This window comes from Plectropomus leopardus, chromosome 19 (assembly GCF_008729295.1).
Source record: "Plectropomus leopardus isolate mb chromosome 19, YSFRI_Pleo_2.0, whole genome shotgun sequence".
Lineage (NCBI taxonomy): Eukaryota > Metazoa > Chordata > Actinopteri > Perciformes > Serranidae > Plectropomus > Plectropomus leopardus.
In genome coordinates, this window is record NC_056481.1 from 5,135,140 (window position 1) to 5,154,033 (window position 18,894).

Genomic DNA, 18,894 nt, shown 5'->3' on the forward strand with positions numbered 1-18,894 from the left:
GCATGTTAAAGTTTTGTTTTTTTTCAGTAACATGGAGAGAAATCAGATTTGTCAAAATGGTGAAAAATGGTTTGAAAACGTTTTGTTCTCAGAGATAAAATTGGAATAAAATAAATAAATATAGTGTTTAACAATCTGATTTATGTTTATTGTGCTGCACTCACGTCAAGAGTCTGATTTTAATGTCTGGATTTAATAAAATTATTTATTTAGTTGTTAACATTGTGGGGATTCCCCAACGACTTTTTAAAGGTTAGTGAATGATGAAAAACAAAAGGTTCAAAGATAATCAAAAATGTCAATTCATCTTTATTGGAGAAAGCAATGAAGTAGTTTTCGTGTGACATTTGAAAAGATTATCCAATAAATGTGCTAATTACCAATAATATGTGACATAATGAGAGTGTGCGTGGGGTGACATAAACATACGTTTTTACTACATCCTTGATCCATTTGCTAAATCGAAACACGTGTTTATGAGAACCACCAGCAGGATGAACAGAGAAGTGCCTGGAAGGGATCAAAAGAAAAGAGAATACAGATCGGATCAAATGCAGATGCAAGAAAAACAACATTCAATAGGAGTAACTGCGATGTTGCAAGCACTGCATTAATCTTCTTGCAACATTTTCTCTCCAACAAATGAGTAATTCCAGTATTTTCCCACCAGAATTTGATTTCTAGTGGCGCAGAGAAGGCTTTGTATTATTTAATCATCGTGTTGGGAAATAAAATAAATAAAACTGAGCAAATTAAATATTAGTGCTGGACTCATGACCTTGTTGTTTCTAAAATCCTGGCTACGTCTCTAAATATTAGACTTCAAATATATTTCAATCACACAGTTATTGTAACATCACGTTTGTTTACCTTTTATGTGTCCATTATTTGAGGAATTAATACCTGCCAAGAGATAAGGACATCATAATACAAAATAAAAGCTTCCACAGTAAAGAAGAATGAGAAAAAAAAAAAGGCTAATGGAGTCTCTTAATTTGAAAGAGGTTAAATAACAATACTACAGTTAGCTATTTATATGTGAAAAGTCCTTCAACACTTTAAACTGTTTAATTATTGTTACTTCACTTGGATGTTTGACCACAGTTACGTACATTCAGAGTTAAATTAAATGCATTAAGAATTTTTAACAAAATATGTTAGAAAATTGAACTTTTTTTGTAGAAAATACATCAGTGACAAGTAAATATTAGCAACGTATTTGTAAATGTCTTTAAGCATGTCTGGTGGGGATGTTTAATATTGTGCAAAGTTAAAAACACCTCAGCATCTTAAGGCAACGTTATGTTCTGTACCTTTAATGTGAAACTCCGCAGTGAGGATCCCCCCGCTCGGTTCGACCTCTGCTGACAGACTTCTGAAAGAGCAGGGACCCTGAGGAACGAAAGGAGGACACATGAGTAGCATTTTGTCGAACTAAACTAAGAGTAACTGTGAGTTAAAGTTTATTAAAAGCAGAAATAGAAAGTGAGGATGAACTTCTGTAAAACTTTGATTAAGTTTGAGGTTTATCACTTAACTCTGCTTCATATTATCTCCTCCCTCCCAATCTTTAGAACTCAAAAACAAGTACCAATAACACAATGCAAAAACACCCCATTAAATGTAAAATATCTGCTGCATTCACAATCCTGCTCAGATAAAAGCATGTATATTATCAGCTGAATGCACTTTAAGCATTAAAAGTAAAAGTACTTGTTTTGTAATAATAAGATTGGGAGGGAGGAGATAATTATGTAAGATATATATATATATATATATATACATATACATATACATATACATATATATCTGAGGGGCCACAAGATAATTAAGGGGAGATAAAAGTAAAAAAAAGAAAATAATAATAAAAATAATAATAATAATAATAAAAGAAATATATATATATATATATATATAATGATAAACTGCACAAATCTATACTTTTCTATGTTTACTATTATTGTGAAATATTTGGTAATTGTAGCTGAAATTTAGACAGAAAATCATTTGCTGGCAACTTACTAACCCAAAACCTTGGAAACCACTGGTTTAATGTTTGATACTTAATTTGATTTTATAAGATTATCATCTTCTGTTTCAAGTAACTTGGCTTTGATTATGCTTCATTTATCCATCTGCAAAATGAATAAATGTGAATGGAGTAAAAAAGTACAATATTTCAGTCAAATGGTAAAGTAGCAGAAAATGGAAACATTCAAGAAAACCTTAAAATTGCACAAGCACTGTACTTGAGTAACTGTAACTGAAGAGGAGGGAAAAGTAAAATGAATGTTTCACAGGGCTTTAGTGTTATGAAATTATAATGAAGTGTCGCACTCACTGGCTGACAGTTGAGTCTCTCTCCGTCACAAACCTGGACCTCACAGTGAAGCCACACAGTGGAAACCTTCTCCAGCCGTTGGAAGCGGAAAGAGTTGAACTTGAACATGGAGCGGCTGTCTTTGGCGTTCTCAAAAATAGTCACAGTGTTGTCAGACGAGCAGCTGTCGGAAAATAAAAACAGTTTTAATCTGTTGGAGTATTCATCCAGTCATCGAGTGGCATGGAAAAGTTTTCTTTCAGATTTGACTGCACTGTAAATATTTTTTTTTAACTCACTGAAGGCATCAGTTAGAACTCGTGAACAGATTTTGAACAAATGATTCGAGTTTAGTTCAGTAACACATATTTTTAAGAAATCAGAGGTCTTAATGTTTTTAATGCCAGCCTTTCACCTAAAAACCTTTCAAGGGATTTCACTTTCGTAGTCGAATTTCTAATTTAATTGAGTTTTTTTAAATCATGCATTTCACCTCAGTTGGTGCATGACCCTGTGACCTCGATCGTTTGATGTAAGGTGATCATAAAACTCATTGAAATTTGATGTTAAGTTTTTAGTTTTGGCTCATGTTAGTAGGTAAGTTCAGTGACAGAAACATTGTGAACAACCAATAGCTGTGCTCTACCAAACAGGAAGCAGCAAACTGAGTAGACAGCAAACATAGCGGGGACTCTGGGGAGGTGCGAGATCATGAGCGAGTCTCGGTGCTCTGTATTTCTTAAAAGGAGTTAAGGGTAATATTTCCACCAGGAACAGGCTGGGAAATAATCTCGAACGAAATCTGGTCTTAAATAGTGATCCTGCAAGATCCCCAGTCTTTGCAAAGTCTTATAGAGTGAGACTAAAAACTCACAGTCTTTAGATGTGAGGCGGTGTCAGACTTGAGTCTTTTAAAAGTCTTTTAGTGTATAGTGTGCATTAGCTGAACCATGATCAAATGTTTTCCATTGTACCTGTTAATGATGAGACTCCACCTCTTCTTGTCTGTCGAGTATGGAGTAGGAGTGGCCCAGCAGTTGTTTATCACAACTTTAAACCTGAGAGGTGATAAATAAAGAGAAGCATTCAGAATTGAGCGGTATAGACTCTGTACAGGAATATATTAATATCAAGAAAAAAACAACATGAAAAAGTGTGGAATCATGTTTATGTACCTGTTACTTAACCCTTTGGCCTCGATGCCGATGAAGACTTCAGAGCCGATCTCAGAGGTGTCGATCACATACGGAGCGTCCTTGGCATACAGGAACTTTGAATTCTACAAAATATACATATTTTTATTTGCATCTAATGACTGTAACAAGTCACACTCATACAACAGATAGCTTTTCATCAGTACAGCTATTCTGCAGGGGATTGCATGAAACATGTTGCTTCCACTGGTGAATCTGAATCTGCGAGCGGCTACTCACCGTGAACACGTTCATAGACAACTGTGACCTAAAAGTGCCTAAACTCCCGTTGTTGACATAAACTGTAGCCACTCTGGAAAAAGCAGAGGGTTTAGTAAAAACGCTGCAAGTCATTGGGTTAGAATGCACTTCTGCTCCACACGGTGACTGCGGCCGCCTCGTGTCTCGTATCGATGCTTACCTCTGGCTGAACACTGCGTTATTTACCAGGTAGGCTGCTCGGTACATGCAGCTGAAGGTGTAGTTGACCGGCTGGTTTCTGACGGTGAGCGACGTGTCGTTGGACACGATGGAGTTATAGAAGATATACTTTGGGTCTTTGCCGGGCATGTACTGTCAGAAATATAAAAAAATACACTTTAATTTCCATAATCTTTGAACATTGTTAAAGTGACAGGTTTTCAAGGTTTGTTTTCTTTTTCTTGTACTGTTGGCTAGATACTAGAGTTACTGTGACCCTCACCTCAGACTGCGTGCCGCAGTACGAGTGGTTTTTGGGCGTCAGGTCTGGGATGATGAAGCGGTAGTAACCTGGACTGTGTATTCCAGAATAACAGACTCCACCCAGGGACAGCTGGTCGATCTCCCAGCCGTAAGGACACTCGGGGACGTTAGCAATTATGGCGTTTGGGAAACATGACACCATAACGTAATCTGGAAAAACATACATATACATATATACACACACAAACACATATATATATATATATATTTAAAACAAACTTTCCATATTACATTTTGCCTGAAACTTACTTCTTGCACTTATGTTTTACTTCTGCCATCTACAGTTTGTCATGTAATCACTAGAGATGTCTGTTCAGGTTTTTCTGCCACAGATCCTGATCAGTCATTCAATGTTGAACATCAATACAGAGTCCCAAACAAATACTTCTTTTTCCCTAGACAATACAGTTACACAGTGCCCACTTAAAGTACTTTAAAGTTATGAAATTCAATCCGATATATATTTTTGACGATTGAACAATTCATTCGGAAAAACATTCTCTGCATCCAAGTTGTTCCTTAATGGTTTTTTTTAATTAACTTTTTTTTTTTTTTTTTTTTTTACAAAATAACAACATATAAAACAAGAAACGCTCTCTTTAGTCTTTAAAACTTCGGTTTTGGACTGCTGACTCTCCTCCACCCACAGTGAAACACCAGACGCAATCGACCCTTACACTGAGCTGAGATGAAATGAGTGTTCATAATTTAGGTAAGCAACAGAAATAACAGTATAGCTGATCCTAATCGGTTTGAAAAGTGCCTCGATCAACTGAGATACTGATCTTTCAGGTTGGATCAAGACAACTCTCCCTATTTCCCGCCTGATTTTTTTGAATTTGTCCTTTTCCAAACTGAGGGTCTAAAGATGTCCTATGTTGTACACATTTAATGGACAAATTTGTGATTTTGTTTGTTATAAACAATACTTAAGTAAGTTTAGGATTACATCTTTCACTTGCCAAACTCTCAAATGAGCGTGATGAATGTTTGCTTGATGTGCGTGGGATCTACAGGACAACCAACACATAAAAACCAAGTGATCTGTTGTGATGTTACCTGCTTTTTGGGGAGAGCATGTCCACGCAACAGGCAGAAGCATTAATAAAGCACTGACGGCAGCCATGATGTGAAGCTGCGGAGAGATTTTAAAAATTAGCAATGACAGAGTATTTAAGGGTAGTTGTGTAAATCTGTCATTAAATTAAAGGACTTACCTTTAAGAAAAAAATACTCTTTAAATATTCTGATGTCAGAGGATCCTCATGGCTCTTCAACAAGCTACCAGCACCTGCGTCTCTACATCTAACACCTTGACAACTCGAGGAGGCGTTTTATAGCATCACAGGCGAAGGAAATCAACTTCTCCCCCGTCTCCTCGTCTCTCCTCTGGCAGGTTTAAGAGCTCTATTGTGTCTCTGCTGACAAAAGCTCTCTGTGCTGCTCGGACATTCACTTTTAAATGACCAGCGTCTCACGGGACGAGCACTCAGGGTGCTTGAGGTCACCTTTTCTAGAGACGGACATTCAAGAAAATTATTCAGTTTTATACGCGTAATATCCAACAGTTATGACTTGTAGGAGGACAATTCATGTATTTTATTTACAATTTGCATCATCACTGTGGCAGAGGAAGACCATGCCGAAACTTCAAGCTCAATCTCGAGCTCAGTCTCACATTGTGCCACATGATGATCAACATACTGAGTGTTCAAATAGATTTGTAGCCTATTTTCACTCTGTTGCAGTTTAAATTAAATGATAATGACAAAATGTCTACAATTTCTCAAAAGTTTCTATATATGTTTCATCCCTAACCAGAGTCAAAACACTGTAGGGGTTGGTATGATCATAGATTTAATCCTATAGTCAAAGCAAAAGATTGATACCACGCTCATATTTGTATGTTGATAATGAAGCTACAATCAGCAGACTTCAGCTTAGCTTAGCATAAAGACTGTAAACGGGGGGAAACAGCTCGCCTGCGTCTGTCTGCCGATGTAAATCTGCCTACGAGCACCTTTGAAATCACTTACATGATTTAAGTTTGTTTAAAACAAGAGAACAAACAATACAACCAACATGAAAAAAAGGCCAACAGCTGCTTTTTAAATCTCCCTCAGTGGGTCGCACACATAAATACGTGGACAAAACATCACACTTATGCCGCCTTGGTCACATCTTTCCGGCTTCACGTTTTACACCAGACAGCAAACAAGCAAATTTCCCAAAACGTCAAACTACTCCTTTAACCAACAGAAATACAATAAGTATAACAGACACATTTCGAGGACAGAACTTGAGTTAGACGGAGATACAGAGGGTCCTGTTCCTTGTCTTTGTGCTCTTGTCCAAAGAGCACAAAGTGTTCAGGCACAGAAAACCATTTAAGAAGCTAAATACTGCAAACAGACATGTATAGATACCTTCAAAAAGTGATGGCAGCTGAGATAAGAGCAGGCGTACACTAACTAGTGTTCCTAAGTGGAGATGATAGGCCTGTGTTTTGCTGCATTCAGTAATATAAGGTTTCTCAGTCTTGTGGGATTAGATATCACCTTTGTCAGTCTTACATGTGTGTCAAACGTGTGTGCTTGATGGCCTGTTTATGTCATGTTTTTGGGTTTATCTCGAGCTGCCTAAAGCCTCAGTAGCTTTAATTTTTATGTCTTTTCAGCTGAAAGTTTGTCATGTTTTATTGTCTGTTCTTAACACATTTTTTCAAATACATTTAAAGATTTTAAGAAGTTGCTCAAGTGAAAGGAAAGGTAAAAGGCGCTTTCAGTGCATCAATTAAGGTTGAAATCGTTGTTTTTAACACGCACTTCCGTTCACACAATCAAAAAAACCTCCTTGCAAAGACTTAATGATGAGAGCTGTAAAACGATCGCAAAGAGGTTAGACACTAATGTCCTTCACAGAACAATTCAAGTCACCCAGCAATTGAAGGGGCAAACTGCAGACGATTAGCATCTGAATGGAGCGACGGGGGATTTTGTGAAGAAGATACCGATCTAAGAACGGGTCAGGAGACAGCTAGCGTTACAGCATCTGGTGACGCTAACAATCAGGAGCCGCAAAACTCCACCGTGTTATGTAACTACAGCCTGCGATCCAAGAAACACGCTCAGTGTGTCCACGCTGAGCTTTAAAGTGCTCTTTGTCTTGTCTTTTAAATGTAAAACATTTACTTACTTTTAAACCGTAGATTCTGACTTTGACAAAAATGTAAGAGTAATAAAACTTCTCAAACCACTCCTGCAGCGTGTCTCACTTCTCTGTTGTCCATCTGTACGGTTAATATGTTCCAAACGTTTCCGTTGTGCCCAAATATTTTTGACCAAATGTTATGACAGACTAGTAAAGCAATTTTGAGACATTCTTACTTATAATATTCATTAAATTATGACATTATTTTGATTAAATCATGACTTAAGAACACAATATTTTTTGTCAAAATGTTACAACTTTATCTTAAAAAACTGTAGCTTGAAATTCTTTGATGACAAACTACAGTTTTTTTTCCTTATTTTTTTGGTTATATAAGTTAAAAAAGATTTTTGCACGGAGGGAAGTTTTGTTAACTGTGTACCACAGGGGTAAAGTCAGCAGTAATTACTCAGATTTATACTTTTGGGGTTTATTGTGTCATTACAAACATGCAACACCTCCATGTATGATCACACAAGAGCAGCGAAACCTTTTTTTCTATTGAATTTTAGTCAACTGGATCTGGTATTGAAACAAAACATACATTTCCCATTTTAAAAAAATTCTAAATATTAGAAGGAAGCACTAAAATCCAACATGAAGTGGCGTGTTCTGTCTATCCTATGTAGAAATATTATTTATGTGTATTTATTGTTGATTAAAAATTATTTTTGCAACTTCATAATGAGGTGATACCTGTGAATTTAAAATAAATGCAAACAAAATATACAAAAAATACAGAATTGTTGCTTTTGAAAAAGATTTATTCTTTACACTAAATGGGAATAGACATTTATAGATATAATCAAAGGTAATTAAATGCACAAGGAAGATACAGTTTGGCCATAATGAGTTATTTACATTAGTGCTTTTGTCAAAATTTACAAAAAGAAATTTTAAAAAAATTAAAAAAAAACATCCTTGCTTCAAGACTAATGAGAATATTCAGCAAAACAACACATTTGGAAATACATATGTTTTTCTATAAACAGTCATATACAACATATCTACATAATAAATAGCTTTAATGATGAGGCTGGCATCAAGACTTGGGCTCTTGGCAGGTCCAACTGGTTTGTTCTGGCTGGTAAAAAAAATCTCTCCTGAAAGACAAACAACCTCAGGTAAGAACATGAAAATATACAATTTATTATAAACTAGGATTCTGACACATTACTGAGATCATATAGAGCATTCAACACAATATTTAAACCCCTTCAACTTCAAACAACTTCACACTCTGCATGCCTTTTGTTTATACCTCTAAGTTACCGTCACATACGGAGAGAGCAAGCATGCTTGATTAAACAGGACTGTGAACATTACCCTTCACTCCTGTCATGTTTGTTCATATAAACTTGAACACAAATTAATTACCTGTTTTAAACAGGACAGAAATAATAAATGTGCCAAAGCCTGTCAAATAAAACCAAAGCCAATTAAACTTCACAAATGTCATGAAAATGTTTTTCCAAAGGATTTAATTGGTGTCTTTTGGCTTTCTGAGCTGTTCCTGGCGCTTTTATAACGACATCCATGATTTATTTTAATTTTTTCCAGCTGTGAATAGCTCCTCCGTTTCCTTTGTGCAACGGACAGTCGAATAACAGTGTTCATCAAGAGCACAAACACACAAATAGAGTTGGGTTTTTTAAGTGTGCATGGAGACTGTTTTGTGGTGCCAGTATAAACACACTACACATGTTCAAAACCTGCTTAGATTTAGTCCGTATTGTCCATTTGGGACACAGCTGAAGTCTTAAAAGTACATTTTGACTAAGGCTGGACCACATGCTTTTCTCCCGATTCGATGCTATCACAATACTTGGGTGCTGATTTGATGTATATTGCAATTTTTCAATATTGAGATTCTACAAACAGTGCAATTCGATATTATAATTAATTTCAATTCGTGTTCACTTTTTATCCTGCAGTCCCTCCACCTCTCCCTGCTGCTAGGAGACTATTTGCACGAGGAAAGCGAACGGAAGCTCTGGAGACGGACTCAGTAGCGGCTATATTAACTCAAATTCATCCGGCGCAAACCCCGGCACCAGGGTTCACAGCACTGTCTCTAATCTGTGTAATGGCAGCAACAGAAAGTTTGGTGATACAGCAGGGAATTTAAACTGGGCGGGCTGAATTCAAGTTGCTATTCTAGCAGCTGAATGTCCATGCCCTGGACTGTCCACCATTGTCTGCTTTTGTACTTTGGCTTTGTTTTTCTGGAAATGGATATGACTTCACGTATTTCATGGCCATGCCAGCACGCTATTACAATAAAAGCAGGAACTTCTTTCCACCTCCAAATTTGATTTATATCATTTCAGACATATAAAAAATAATTCAAAACACTTAATTTAAAAATTGCAATATTTTCACTTGATACTGTTGGTAAATTGTGTAAATTCCCTAAATGATTAGCAATAACTAATATGACTGTTTTATCTCCTATGTGACTGTTTTACAAATATCTTCTGTAGTATTTTAAGTAAATATAAATAAGGAATTCGCCATACTTACTCTCTCTGGTGTGATGCACCGTTTTCTCGACACAGTAGTCCGTCATCACAAGGACAAATCTGGTTTATGCTGAATGCCAGACCGCCGTCGGGAACATAGCAGCTCTCGCCGCGGATCAGACGTCTCTTGCACACCTGTTCACCGTGGTGTCGAGCACAGCACATTGATGCCCCACAATCCCTGTCAACTTTACATCTGGCACCTGGATGAAGGAAACGCTCACGTTAATTTAGGTCCAGTTGTATCAAATCTCCAAACTCTCATTTTTAAAATGATTTAAAATGACGTGTGTTGTTGCTCTCTTACCCTCTTGTCCATTAGGGATGCTGCGATGGCACTTCCCAAACATGCAGCTGAGTCCGCGGACACACTGTGCGTCCCTCCGACAATAGTGGCCCTCCCCTCGCAGGGGAACACAAAGGCCAAAGTGTCGATCACAGGAGAAACCCCGACCACAGGCCCTGTCATGATCGCAAACAGCCTGGAGAGAAAAAACAGAGGAAATGTTACATATTTTAAAAGAATTTCGTTAAAATGTATGTCCTGAAGGTCATAAAAATCAAAAAAAGACATTGAGCTCTGTAAATTATCTTATCATTATCTTTTCAAATAAGTAGAGAAAAGTGACACTGATCAGGGTTATGACTATTTTCTTAACTGGAGAAATATTCAATCAATCAAATTTTATTTGTATAGCACTTTTCATACAAAATTAATGTAGAACAAAGTGCTTTTATATTATACTACACAATATTTTACTACAAGTGATGAAGTGATTTTTAGCTCTGTTCATTTCTAACTAGATTAAATAAAGGTATGAATTAATTCAGGAGAAGCAACATATTCATGCACAGTATGTAGTAATATCTTACCGTGGTTGCTTTGGCTCCAGGAGCACTCTCTTTAAGTGTCTTTGCTCCGTCTTTGGGAGGGCTGTGAGGCATGTTGAGCATCCAGGCCCAAATGCGAGCTTCAGCCCCACAGAAGCAGAGACACAGGCAGATCATCCACAGATTCCCCAACATTTCCACCAACAAGTTAATTAAAAAAATAAAAATCCAGAGCTTAAAAGTCCCAGTAAATGTGTAAAAAGTGAGGACAGCAGGGATCCATGCAGTGACAGTGGCTGCCTCCTCTTCCAGCGCGACATTTATAGGTCACCAGGGCTGAACCCCCCTCACACCGGGCTGTTTGTCAAAACATTAGGGTAGGAGGGGACAATTAGTTGTTAATGGATTAACTAAATTGTCCGCATCGACCCCCGCAGCCAGAAAATAGTAGCGAAATGACCAGTCGTGGAGAAAGGGAAAGAGGGGAGATGGGCGCCGTGATGGACTGACAACAAGCTTCACACAATAGCGCCAAGACAAGCACCACCTCCAAGTGGTTATCTCTGCCAGACAAACAAACGAGGACAAAAGCAGACAAATGCATGACATGTTTCAATGCTCACTGAGTGACAAGCAAAGACACTGAGGGTCCAGGCCCCAAAACACAGGACAAACACTCCTGGCCCCGACCTCGACTGCCCCGTCGCCCCCTACCCTATCCCAACGTCAGACCCCACGCTGAGAGCAATTTGCAGAAGTGCACCCTGCAGACGACCCCATGATCTCATTAAATGTAATTACCATCAGCCATTAGTTTCAGGGGGAGAAGGGGAGTGAGTGGAGGGCAGACAAGTTGCTTAAGGGAAACAGATTCATTTTCGCACACTTTTTTTTTTACTTGTCAAAAAGAAATTATACCAGCTATAATCCACTGTAAGGTTGCACTATATGCAAAAAAAACCAAACAAAAACAACAACAACCTACAAACAAAGAATTGTGGTTATTTTGACAGATATTTATATGAGTAATGATTTTTGTGGGGATTATAATTTTTGCATTTTTTGAAAAAAAATATAGAAATTATGATAATGTCATTTTTGAAGCACGTTTCCTCACATCTGGAACATAATTTGGCGGCCAGGGCATTTTGGTTGTACCACAATATTTCATTTCTAGTTTCTAGGATTTCATTTCTAGGAAAGGCAGCTCCACTGCTGCCTTTCCTCCGCTTCCCTGTCCCAACACCAGCTTTTCACCACTAAAATCATTGGCTGTGACAGAATCATCATGGTTGCACAGCTGGATTTCCCCTCTTAAGGGCTTACTTTGAATTTTTTGAGGTGGGACTGTATGAGGTACTTTTCCATAGTCAGCATGCCCGGCATGCCCCTAGTTTGGGGAAGCAGGCTGGAGTACAACCACGAAAGCTAAACGATGTACTGCTTTGGAAAAGGAACAAAAACAAAACATTTCTAGCCACCTAAAAAAAAATCAGTATCATTTCAGGTGTGCTATATTCAGAATATTTCCACAGATTTACTGTGCCATCAGACAGACCTTTCCAATTGAGAACTGAACTCAAACTTATTTATGCTCTCTTCAAAGCCACCCGACCCCACTGACCAAAACAGTCATTTTACCCAACTGAACATGGGAGTTGCTTGTCTACCACTGCCTCCGTTTCCCTCCAAAACTACGGCCTGCACAAGGGGATTTTCAAACACTGGTGAACCCGCTAAATATAAGCAATAGAATGTATTCCCACTGCCAGTGAACACAGCGCTACAGAAGACAAGTCTGCCTTTCTGTCAGCTTGTGCGTGTGTTTTGCTTGTTTTTATTGGTGTGTCCATGCGGCGTCACAGACAGGCTGGAGAACAGGTGAACAGTAAATGGCAGCAGGTACAGAGGTCTTTGAAAATTTTTCAGTGGTTTCTTCTCTTTGTATATCTCTTACTTATTCAGTTGCAGACTAATTTGGAATAATGTTTGAGTGTGGACAGATAGTAATTAGTCGCAGCACATCACTGCATTTCCCAGGTTAAGGAGCTGAAATTACCATGTTCACCCGGGTGTTATATTCCCATTAATGCCAATCGGAGCCAGAGGGGATAAGAACCTGTGTCTACTGCAGTCATTTGAGCCCTGATTGAATGCCGATCAAACACATTCTCATTGCATTAAAAAGCCAAATATTAGCAGGTTATTGTGGGGTTTTTTTGTGCAGTGGAAATGAGGCTTTAGTAGTATTTGTGTTATTGTGTGACTCAGTGTTTGACTGTAAATTTCGTAGTGCATTCGTAACGTTGAATGTGAATAACCAGAAAACAAACAGAAAGGTATACATGACCACTGGCCATGGGAAAGCAGTCTATCACCTATTTTGAGCTGGTTCCCTAAGTTTAAAAAAAACATATGCACTAATTTTGGTGGGAAGAGGGTAAATGTCATTCATGTCTCCTGACCACCATGAGACGTAGTACCTCGCTCACTGGTCTTTATCAAGTCACGGTGATCACTCTGATGTTTTTTTGCTTTGAGAAAATTCAGACGTGATGAGTCTTACAATCTCTCCAACTGTACAATGTAAAGGAAATGTATCGTCAGTAATCATAACTTCTATGTTTGAGCTCTATCATTAGCATTCACTGTTTCATTAGCATTCAGTATTTTGGCTCAGACTTACAGTAGATGCCTGGATAATTGAAGAGTAATTTACATGTACTTAGTGGCAGACAGCACAGATTGGTTACGTAGATACCACAGGGTCCGAACTTATCTCAACTCCAGGTAGTTAAGTCCTTATCAAGACAGGCTACCACAGACTAATGACGTAATGGGTGGTCAATTAGTAAACACAATAGCAGCAACTTGGATCAATTAGCAAAATGTAAATAAGCATTGTATCTTGATTATGCAGTCATTTGAGCAGTTTAATAACTCTGAATCATGTGTATTGAGCACTTAGTGGTACTGTAGGGGCTGTTTTATTGAAATAATGTACAAATATTGAGATGAAAATGCATTTATGGCTTCTTTATATTGTCTGAGTAATGGAAATTTACGAGTTTCAATGTTTGCAGATAAATCACCAGTCACACTGGAAATATTATGACTGAGTTGTTCTTGATTTTTTTTCTTTTGCAATTTACAGCACCGTGTTTTGCAGCACCAAAATTACAATTTAAAATACAACTCCCTCTCCCTCTACTTATCACGCTCCTCCAAACACGTACTCTTGTTCTACATTTGTACTTACAGCAAGATATTCCCCCTTTTATTTACCCAATGCCAACAGCAGATAACTGTCTCCAAACACTCCTTAACATGCTCCCCCAGTGTTAATGACTCTGCTAATGACGGTCGTAATGTCACAATCAACATTGTTGTGGGTCTTGCAATTAGGGGCTAACAAAAACATCGGGCAGGGTGACGTTTGGCCATTGTAATGGACCTTGACCCCCTGCGGGGAGCTCTGAATAGTGGAGGGCATGAGGAGTCTGCCCTTCCACCACCAAAATATGTTCAGTGCAGGAGTGGATGGACGATTGGCCATGAGTGAATGTGTATTCAAGCTACAGGAGAACAATGAGGTAAAAAGTATTGTTACTTCACGACTCAAGAGTTTCTCTAGGTATGCAACTGGGAAGAAAATAAACACAAATTACCAAATTCTTCACTCTAAAGCAGAATTAAAAGCAAGCCATCATAGAGAGGGAGGTGAAGTGATATTGTTTAAATATAAAGTACATTTTTGGATGACATTCATAGCGTTGGCATTTATTTGTGCACACAAAAAGTGGCAGAAACAGTTGTGCCAAGAATGAACAAGGAAAGCTAGGGGAGGGAAGTTCAAACTGACAAACTGGCTCTTTAGTCAGCATGAAGTAGGTGTGAATGTTGGATTTTTGGTTTCGGAAAGTTACATCTGACGTCAGCAAGGTGTAGAGGGGGCCTAGTAGTTCTGATGGAGTATATTGGCCCCTTAATTTGGAATTAATTTATTTGCCCCCAGAGAAATTAGTCTTTGACATTGAGCCAAACACACAAAATACAATTATAGTGCAGTAACAGGCATAGTTCAGGCATAAATCACATTCATAATCATACAACACAGCCCCTCATTTCACACCCTCCTTAAGTCATGAGTTTAATAGATGCTAAATATTTTTAAAGAAAAACTAACAACTAACAATCTCTTCACATCAGCCTTTAACTAGCTCTGACCTAAGTTGCTTCACACTTGTGCATTGCTGCACCTCTTTAAAATGTTGTATTTTCCATAATTTTATGCATTTTATACACTCTATTTTTAGCTTTATTTTTACTAATATTATCTCAACGGGTTTTATTATCCATCTTATGTTATGCATTCTGTGCATTCTATTTGCATCCCTATTTTTATCTTACTTTTACTAGTATCCGTCTGTGGAGCCGCTCAGTGACCGGTCAGTTAAACTTCTTCCCAGTTAGCAGAAGCTAACGCAGCAGTGCCTAACATCCAACATAGTAAACAATCACAACAAACTCACACTGACACCTTTAAACTGATACTTTAAGTCACAGAACAACTAGTCTCTTAAGCTTGCGTTAGCTACAGACTTCATTTCCATCATCTAACAAAAAACCCATTCAGCGACGAGACGAGGGAACTGCGAGTGCTGTAATGCTAGCTGATATTTGGGTTTTAGGACTCATCCCTGCAGCACTCTATGTAACTGTCCTGGTACAAGCACACGATGTTCCAACATAAATTTCCAGCCTTAAATGTAAATTGAAGTCACACTTTAAACGAGGTGCGAGAAATGCCTCAGAGCCATCCTGTTACTGGGCAGACATTCCACACCGTCCACAGACTGGGCAGATGTTTAAGATCGTACCTCATGAAGTGAAGTGAGGGGTGAAATAAAGCCAGTAAATGTTACAACAAACAAAGCATTTCCATGACAAGCCAAACATTATACTCTTCAAATCTGATGTTGTGCTTACTTTTTTAAAGTAATGTAAAGCTTGTTTCTGATCGATGGCGCGGAGATATACTTGCACATGAATAAAGGCTCACTCTAACCACGGATAGTTTTAGTACAATGACACAAAGGAAATTATATTTGTTTGTCTACTGAACAAAATTTAAATGTAACATTTTTTGCTCACATTTTTCACAGGTGTAACTTAAAGATCTACTCATTACAAAATTCCCTCACTTTTCCAAAACTTTCAATAATTTTTTAACTAATACCATGATTCTTCCATGCCTGGAAAATGTGACTGTGAAATTCCATGACTTTTCCAGGTTTTCCATGACCGTGGGAACCCTGCCTTTTCCACGGTACTGCATTTCCCAGATAGGTATGGCATGTCAAAATGCAGATTAACCTGAAGCCTCGTTGTTTAATAAATTCATTTCAAATTACATGTTTGTGTGTTTTAACCCTATATTTACTGTTTATATGCTGCCTAGAAATGCTATGTAGTCCACCTAAAACAATCCATGCTGTGTCTCCAGGCTGTGGTGACAAAAAATCAGGATAATAAAACTATATAAAAAAAAAAGGTACATTACACCAATTTCGAAACCTTTTGAACCCATTGCAGGGTTTGCTGGCAGTTCTTTAGTCTACTCTAAAGATGATGATAATTATAAGGCATATATTACCGCTGATAATAGTGGCAGTAATTGTAAAAGAAAAAAAATTAAAGAGAGATTCACTGTAAACTGAGCTGAGCTCCCATGCTGGATCTATCTGAAATGATGCAGTAATGTCTGGTCATTAACAGTAAATTGTCTCAAAAGCAAAGCATCTTTACTGTTGTTGAGACAGATGTCGTTTTAGGTAAAGTTACTGACGCCTGTGTTTATTATCAGGTTTTTTGTCATGGCTGCTTTAGGCAACATTTGGCAGATTTCTTTTAAAAACAATAAATTAATCGGTTTCTTGCAGCATTTTAAGGTAGAAAACTGTGAAAAAAGTAAAGGGATGAAGTAAAACAAAGGTCTTGAATTTGGTTCATTTTGGATGGGACGAGTACGCTGCGTGCCCAGCCCAAACACTCACTGGGAAACCACTACGAGTAACAGCCTGTCAGTTTCCAATAATGGTAATAAGACAGCCTCGCTGACTCATAACTGACTCCACATCTGTAATTTATCATTATTTAGATACGGTGGCCATAATCCTTGAAAGAGACATTTTGACAAGGGAGGAGAATTAATGACGATAAAATGTGTCCAGTGTTTGGAGTCCATAGACAACATAAACACACTTACCTCATCATTAAATATAACCTCAAATAAACCTGTCTTCAGATGTTTGAACTGCTTTTCTGGTACAGTTTAAATAATGCTGGCTATAAGCTGTTTCCCATTTGGAACAAGACAGATGAGTGTCACTCCCTCGGTAATGGGAAACAGCTCAGTGTCTTCTCTGCCAGGTATAAAAAAAACAGGAGAGGGCAAGAGGAGAATCTAGAACAAGGGTCACTTGTGGCTAATTATCACAAATCAGACCATTATTGTGAGAGTAAAATCAGTAAAATAAAGAAAACAGCCTGTCAAATAAACAAGACCAAGGGCTCAAAAACCAAGTGTATATGCATGGTGGTGCACAGAGATTTGAGCTGTGCACATAATTCTCAGCTCTAAATGCACCAGTGCACGCAACTTGGTTCAGAAAATACAGTATGTTGTGCAGGGCTGCCAACTTTCATGTACTGACAGAGAAACTCAAGCAAATCACACACACTCCCTGTCCACACATCTCTTGTCATACAGTGAAAACAGATTTCGTTTCGTTTGATTTCGTCTGATAATGTTGCAGCGCACTAACTTTAAGATATTTGCCGACATCACGTGATGGATGAGAAACGATACCACATGCCCGTTTGACATAACCTGTTAAATTAGAAGCTGCCACCCCTTTCTTTTTTGCTTTTGGCCATAAAAAATAAAATCATCACATAAATAATGCTAATAATTGCAGCCAGTTAAGTTCAGTAAAGTTTACTTTAAATTGACGTCATTAATACACATAATAAGACACATTTTTTACACCAGCCCAACCCTAACTCACAGACAGACGACAAAACCCATCTAACCAGCTCCCTGTTAGACTTTGATACACATCTATTCATGCTGTTAAAAGAGGATGTAGAAAGACTTGGATTATAGCAATAATGTATTTTACATGAGACATCACGACTGACGTTTCCACATAGTTCACAGCTGAGTTTCCAAACATCATTGCTGACGGAGGAGTAAATTCTGAGATCTGGCAAAGCTGTTGGATGTTGTAAGAAAATCACTGAATGTACTTTTAATGGACTTCTCACATCAATCTCCAAACTAAATACAGGGAGCGGGAAAAGTCCAGTCATTTGGAACAACTTTATGGGACTCATAAAAACAGTTTTTCTCATTGTGTTTGTGTGTTATAAACGTAGGGAAACAAACATTATACAAGTTCCCTCTGGATAGCCTGTGTTTGTGTTTTATTATGTTTAACAGTTTTTTTCCCCCAACTGATCATAAATGCATTTTTTTTATATTTGTTACGACTGCACCTTTGTTTTTTACAATCATGGTAAACGTATTTTACCTTACAATAACCCGAGTGTCGGGAGGTGAGATGATATTGTAGCTTTAACATTTGAGCCATGGAATTTAGCTGACTTTAAGATTTGTTTTTGCTAATAACAAGGAAATTTTCTTCAGATTCACTGCACAGGCTCTCAAATCCAAGCATCTTTAAAGGGTAGCCGGCTCTAACAATAATAATAATAATAAAAAATAAATCTAATAAATCTACGTTGTACCTCTGTCGATTACTATTGTTGACAGTCATTTAAACGCAAGACACTGAATTACCAGCTATTTCAAATTGTACTTTCAGCAATAGCAATTTATATTCATTATATTTTATTCAGTATTGTAATCGGTTCATTCTCAAGTTCAAGTGGACATTTGTGCCAAATTTGAAGAAACTCCCTGAAGACCTGCTTAAGATATTGTATTCACTGCAAGGTCATACTGACCTTGACCTTAACTTGAAGAAGTTCTCTCAAGGTGTTCATGAGA

The 18,894-nt window shown here is 37.8% G+C and overlaps 2 protein-coding genes across 2 annotated transcripts; both read right to left on the bottom strand.

Annotated features, from left to right (window-relative positions):
• Positions 1–436: 436 nt before the first annotated feature.
• tectb (tectorin beta) lies at positions 437–5,490 on the bottom strand. The gene is made up of 10 exons (XM_042507742.1): positions 5,317–5,490; positions 4,217–4,407; positions 3,935–4,086; positions 3,754–3,826; positions 3,496–3,599; positions 3,295–3,378; positions 2,342–2,504; positions 1,314–1,392; positions 871–903; positions 437–510 (listed from the first exon to the last, which is right to left on the bottom strand). Exons 1-10 carry the CDS (start codon positions 5,381–5,383, stop codon positions 437–439), a joined length of 1,020 nt encoding a protein of 339 aa, XP_042363676.1. The 5' UTR covers positions 5,384–5,490.
• Positions 5,491–9,986: 4,496 nt separating this feature from the next.
• Positions 9,987–11,015, bottom strand: LOC121958661 (dickkopf-related protein 3-like). Its single transcript, XM_042507743.1, has 3 exons — positions 10,863–11,015; positions 10,297–10,471; positions 9,987–10,192 (listed from the first exon to the last, which is right to left on the bottom strand). Exons 1-3 carry the CDS (start codon positions 11,013–11,015, stop codon positions 9,987–9,989), a joined length of 534 nt encoding a protein of 177 aa, XP_042363677.1.
• Between the last annotated feature and the right edge of the window lie 7,879 nt (positions 11,016–18,894).